The sequence below is a fragment of the Hibiscus syriacus genome, unplaced genomic scaffold (assembly GCF_006381635.1).
Source record: "Hibiscus syriacus cultivar Baekdansim isolate YM2019G1 unplaced genomic scaffold, ASM638163v2 tig00111644_pilon, whole genome shotgun sequence".
NCBI lineage: Eukaryota > Viridiplantae > Streptophyta > Magnoliopsida > Malvales > Malvaceae > Hibiscus > Hibiscus syriacus.
In genome coordinates, this window is record NW_024063144.1 from 1,748,930 (window position 1) to 1,756,019 (window position 7,090).

General features: G+C 28.1%; 1 protein-coding gene across 1 annotated transcript; it reads right to left on the bottom strand.

Moving 5' to 3' along the window:
- Window positions 1–3,396: 3,396 nt before the first annotated feature.
- LOC120166721 (gibberellin-regulated protein 4-like) lies at window positions 3,397–4,316 on the bottom strand (the record flags this gene model as incomplete). The annotated part of the gene is made up of 3 exons (XM_039175943.1): window positions 3,397–3,803; window positions 3,971–4,004; window positions 4,125–4,316. Coding segments are annotated over 3 exons (408 nt in total), but the record flags the coding sequence as incomplete, so codon positions are not given.
- Between the last annotated feature and the right edge of the window lie 2,774 nt (window positions 4,317–7,090).

Consider the following 7,090-nt stretch of genomic DNA (forward strand, 5'->3'; position numbering starts at 1 on the left):
TATTTTTTAATTAAAAATATAGTTTATAATTAATTTAATAATATATAATTATAAATAAAAAATTTATATAATTTTTTTAATTAATAATATTGATTTAGGTTTAAAAGTTATTGGATCTTAAATTATTAATTGGGTTTTAAATGGTTTGGGCTGAGCCCAATGTTATATATAATATATTTAATATTTTTAATTCAAAAAAATAGTTTACAATTAATTTAAATAATATATAATTATAAAATAAAATTTTATATAAATTTTTAATCAATTAATATGATTTAGGTTTAAAAGTTATTGGATCTTAAATTATTAATTGAGTTTTAAATGGTTTGAGTTGAGCTCATATGTTATATATAATATATTTAAAATTTTAAATTTAATTTCGGTTAATTAACCGATTTCGAACCGAATTAACCGTTAATCGAATTCTAAAAATTTTCTTAACCATTAACCGACCGAACTAATTCGGTGGCCGACCAAATTAACCGAACTAATTCGGTTCGGTCGGTTAACCGAATTAATTCAAAAATTTGAACACCTCGAATTTAACCATTCAAATTAGGTAGTTTCAATACTCTACATGTAGTATCGATACTCCCTAGTTAATTATCGATACTCCATTGAGTGTCGGTATCAAAAAATAGCTTCGAAGTGCCAAAAATACTCTAGTATCGATACTGACACCCTCAATATCGATACTAGAGGAGCAATATCGATACTCCACCTTGAAGTATCGATACTGCCCTTATAAAAATGCCCATGAATCATCTTAGTTCATCTAGTATTGATACCGTTCATCTAGTATCGATACACAAACTCATAAATATCTCATTTAAGCTTGGGAAACACTCAATTATCCTCTCAAACACCATAGTTTGGTCCTAAATCAACTCCTAAAGCTTATGGGAGTTATTTAGGGTCATATAGCACTATAAAACATTAACTTATAAAAACCTTTTTAACAAAAACTTCATTAAGGGCAAGAAACAAGCAAAAACCCTATATGCTCAAATACATAAATCCTCAATAAAGCATTATGATTATGGAATCCATAACACCACAAAAGATTAGAAATACACTACCTTAGCTAGAGAATCCCAAAATAAATCTCATTTCCTTAGCTATACTGACTTCATCCTTCTCATCGTGAAATGGGATGCTTCACATCCACTTCCTCTTCCATAACAAGAAATCAAAGCTTTTTCATTACCAAACAAGTTGTGGGAAGGCACAAGAACGAATTAAGAGCTAAATGGAACATATAAGAAGCCCTTATCCCCCTCTTTAAATCTTGAAGAATAAGATGAAATAAGAAATTGAAGAAAAAGGAAAAGAAGATAATGAACACTGTGTTTATCTTTTTTCCTTTTTTTTAAAACCTACACTTAAATCTAATTTAAAACACTAAAATATCTGCCTCATTTTTATCAATGGGATAAATACACTTTTGATTCCTCATACTTTGATCCTAAACAAAAAACACCCTTTTTTATAGCCTATTAAGCTCAATCATAGCCCAAAGCAAACTCAAACTTGGCCAAATGCTTTTAATGGACTAATAGATTTATCCAAGACTCACTTGGGTTAACCCGAAACTACTAACGTGGAATTTATGGTGTTACATACAAGAATTTAGGTGTTACATACAGGATGCTAAATTAATGGGAAAAAAATCTTATTTGACCCTCAATTATTACTATTTTTATATTTTTCTCAATATTTTTAAGCAATAATTTTAACAAGAAATTAAACAATTTAATTTTTTAAATATATATATCAAAATAATTTATTTTAAAAATTTAATATATATATAATTTTATAATATTTTTAGTAAGGAATGTGATTCACACATTTAACTTTTGTTTAAAAAATTAAATATAATTAAAAATAAATATTTAGAAAAGTATAGTATCTCATTAAAAATAATCAAAACAATCCTTAAGTTTTAATAACATATCTAAGTAATTTATATGTAGGGACACGACCCAAATCCGAGGGATTCTGACTAGATCTGATCCTATTGGGTTAGGTTTTTTTTAAAAAAAAATATAGGTTCAGGTCAAGTCAGATCTTTTAGAGAATATGTTTAAGTCGATTTGAGTTTGGGTTTAAGGTAAACAATACTCGACCAACCTGACTCAAAATTAATATCATTATACCTTATAGGTATAATTGTAGTAATACTATCTCTATTTTATTTTTTTCAATTAGATCCCTATTTTTATCAAATAAAATTAATATTTTATAAATATATTTGTTTCGGATCGAATTCGGATTTTATCTCAAAAGGCAAGTCGGGTTCGGGTCTGGTGAAGTCACCCTAAAATTGGGTCGAGTGGATGGTGTAAATTTTCCAGGTCAGGTCGGGTTGGTCAAAAACCTGACCTAAGCCGACTCATGTTCATCCTTATTTATATGGAAAAAATCTTAAACATAACTCGATTGAACCCTCAAACTCAAACATGAACCTTAAATACATGAAAATCTTATATTGCAATTTTTTTAAAAGAAATCGACACATAATGTTAATATTATTAATAATTTATTTTTAAAAATAAATCTTAATATATTATATATTTGAGTTGTTCACGATCTTTTCAAGTCGATTATCAAGTAGTTTGTTTCAGCTCGTTAAGAATTCAAGTCGAGCTCGAGCAAGATTCGAGCCTATTTGAATCGAGTATTTATCTAGCTTTGACCGAGTTAATCTAAAGTAGCTCTCGATCTATCTCGTCTCATTTGCATCCCTAACCATATATGAACTTTCAGATTTGTAGGTACTGATGCCTTGATGAAACTACATATGTATCCGATCAGTAGGTACCGATGCGCATGACACAACCCCATTGCCTATAGTTGTATCCTCCAAATGTTTTTGGAGATAAACGGGAAATTTTCGTCCCTATAAGTTTATTTTTTAAAATAAAATTTTGCAAGTTTATTTCTTTAAAATTAAATTTTGGGTACGTCATTAAACACAAGCATCATTCTTTTTAATACAAATGATAGTATCATTATTGAATGACCACAAAGGTGCAAAAGGGATCTGAAACATCAATTGGAGTTCTATGGTATTTGATTTGTTCTTCAAGATTAAGCATTTGTGCTTTGCAGCCATCAATGCCACCACAACTGATGTTTTAATAGAATATTCAATACAATCACCCAAATCTAGTTGGTCCTAACTTCAAAGATGTAAACTGACCCACCAATCCATTGAATGCTGACCAACCATTCTTGGGGTCAGTTTGCATGTGCTTACATGTTCTCTTTTCTTCTTCTTTTCATTATCAAGATTAAAACTCAAATTGAAAATTCAATTCAAACAGATTAACTGGCAAAAGAAAGATAAAATAGTAAGATTTGCCAAATTCCAAAAGAATGGGGGTAGATTCTAGATAAATAACGCCATCTTCATTAATAAGTAGAGCAAAGGTTAGCCACTCTCATTTAATGGGGTGACACAAATTGGTACAAAACCCAGATCCAAAAACTACATAAACCCACCAGTAACAACCAACATCATAAATATAAAGTTAGCATTACAGTGCAACAACTTCATGCTTAACCATAATAATTAAGGAAATAATAATAAAATAAAGGGGTTTTCTTGGTGTACTAAATTTAAGGGCATTTGGGGCCTCCTTCCTTGGTCTTCCAGTTGTTGTAGCAAGGGCAAACTTGTTTGTTCCCGTAATACCCTGGGGGCACACACAGGCATGTCCTGCAGCATTTCTGACAGAAGAACATGCATGGTTTGTGGTACTGGGTCTGGCTACATCTCCTTGTGCACTCCGATGGGCATTCTGGTCATTTCATTCCACCAACATAAATACACTGTTAGTCCTTATGAGATTGACCATGTTTCAACTTTCAACTGGGCTTTGAAAAAGCTTCAGATTTCACCAGTCATTGTCAGACCAGATATTTAAAAAAAAGAAAGCTTTGAAAGAGGAAAATTTTGTTTACTTACGGTTAACCTTGAGGCTTCCAGGGCCATAACGTTTCTGCAAATGGAAATTTTATTTTCCAGGGAAAAAAACAGATCAGAATGTGATACAAAGAACTTCAACTTCTTTTGTCCAAAAAGAAAACATAAAAGGGAGCTTCAAAGCTTTAGCATTTACTTGATCGTAATGGGGACCGCCATGTCCATGTGATGCCATAACCATAGTTTGAAGCATGGAGATGGCAATGAGACCAAGAAGAAAGCACAAGAAGCTTAGCCATGGAGTTCTTTGGGAAAACAAAGAGAAATGTGATGTAGGAAAAGGAAGAGGGACTGGATGAAGAAGCTTGAAATGGTGTGGAGGGGGTATTTATAGGAGAAAGTTTGAGATTTTGGGTCGGGAAATTTCCTTAGTGTACTTTATTATAATATTTTTTTTAAAATATTTATCAAAATTAATTTAATTATTTTTTATAATTATAAAATTTAAGGGTAAAGTACTCAACTGGTCTTTCAGCTATAGGGTGTTGCTTTATTGAATCTTTCTACAATTAAAAGTTACAAAATGATCATTCGATTATAGGGCGTTACTTTGTTGAGTCATCAACTATTAAAAGTTACAAATAGTCACTCGAGTATTCATATGTTTCAAACTCATCCTTTTCTGTTGAAAAGGTTGACAACAATATGAGCTGGACGTTAACATGTTGATTGTGGTATGATAAAATTTGATCCCAAAATTCAAATGACTATCATATCTCAGTCAATATGTTAACGTCTAGCTCAGAAAACATCACTTTTTGACGAAAATGATGATTTTGGAACATATGGACAGTTGGAGAATATTTTGTAAATTTTAATACTTGATTGACTAAACAAAACAATACCATGTAGTTGAAGGATAATTTTTTAACTTTTAATAGTCAGGGGACTCAATAAAGTAATACTCTGTAGTTGAGGGACCATAAGTGTACTTTACCCAAAATTTCAATATTGTAATTAATTATGAAATTACATCAATTTTCTCCGTGACTCAACAGTTGAAGAATGTAATCGAGATGATTTAAATACATTTAATTTAACGAGATTTATTAATGAAATGATTATTCAAGTTTATAATTATTTAAAAATTTTCCGAATATACTATAACTAAATTGATGTGATTTGATATACAAACTCAACTCAATCATATGTTTTATAATTAATATAAAAAAACTTTTCTGAATTAAGATGAGTGGGGACAAAATTGATTTCCTTTGATTAAGGATCCGTTAAAAGTGATAAAATAATTATTTATTATATTAGAAAATTATTATTTATCATATCATTAATTTAAAAAGTCGTTAACTAAATCTTAATCAAATTGATATTATTTTAATGGGAAGTTCTACAGTACGACACTCTTAATATATAATTAAAAAATGCTTTACCAGTTTTGTTATTATTTAAATAACAAAATCGGTAAAAAAATTACCTAAAACATTATTATTTCTACCTAAAATATCAATATTTTTTAAATTTTCGGTAAAGTGTCCAACAATAACAAAACCGATAGAAATAATAATATTTCCGATAATTTAAATAAAAAACCGATAACACTTTCTTTTAGTTGTATATTAAGACTGCTGCACGTGATAATTTTTTTTATAAACACTGGAAATAGACTAACATAAGAAATTAGGAATCTTAAACAACAGTACCTTCCTTCTGCAAAAGAGATTCTAACGAAACTGGTAGATTATTAAACCAAGAACAACCTAAATCCTGATGTCGAGCAAGCTTTGCCGTTGCCTACGATGTGGTGGTCGAGTCTCGGATCTTAAGAGATAATAATAAATTTTTTAATCATTAAAATTGTTTAATTAATGCAGTATATATACATATATATATATATATATATATATTAATCTATGATGACTATAAGATAAATTGATTTCTACGGTAAATTTATTTGAATATATTTAAATGTATATTTTTTAATTATAAGTAAAAAAATATTTTAATAAATTAAATATTACATAGAAATAAAAAAATCATTTTGTTATAATAATCAGAATTTATAATATATTGATAAATTGCTCTAAATTTATGTATTAAATCCAAGAAAGGAAGAAAAATAGTTTTTTAATTATCCTCAAGGGTGATTAATTATCAAAACAATTACTTTAATAATGAATCCATTTCACTTGGAAAGTAGGACTTGTAGCTTTCTCAATAAAAAATCAATATATTTGTCCATGGAGGATCAATATCTTTAGACAAATAAACATAATCTTTTGTTAAGTCCCCACCCTTTATTTTTATTTACGGTAACATTTATTCTATTTCACGAAATAATTTCGAGAGTTTAAATAAGTTTTTTTCAACTGCATTATTATAAAAAAAATCAGCCCTTTCAATGTAATGAACAAGAATATAGGTGTTATACAATAAACATTTAAATAACCGATAAATAATTTAGTTATTTCTTTAAAAGGACGGTGTATTGCATTGAAGTGCTGACATGAGTTAGTTAAGTAGTTGAATTGGGGACCCACAGCGAGAAAACTGTCTCAATAAAAAAATATAAACCCTTTCCCAAAAATAATAAATATTTTATAAATTATTTAGCATTATTTTTCACAAGTGCCTACAAAAAAAAGCTTTGAATATTTATTATATATTAATTAATGTCGATTTATATGATTATTTTTAATTGAATGGTGAAAACACTTGTAAAATAATTAAAATTTTAATTGAGCATTTCATTACAAAGTTGAATTAAATAATCCTTTATTTTTAAAGATTACAATCGATTGAAAAGCACACTTATAGAGCCAAGTTATAAATATGACACCCCAAAAATTTTTTGGAAAATTTTAACATTTAATATATAATATCACCACACGAACTAATCTAACACAATAATTAAATGAATGATTATTATCTTTAAAGGTTTCAGGTTCAAGCACACTTATAGAGCCAAGTTATAAATATGACACCCTAAATATTTTTTGATTTTTTTTTGTATATAAATTTAATATAAAAATATTTAAATACAAATAAAATTAATATATTTTTAAAAGAATATTGACATTCTTAATATAAATTGACATTCATTATTCATTTTCATCCACTCAAAATAATTTCTTCATACAATTTTTA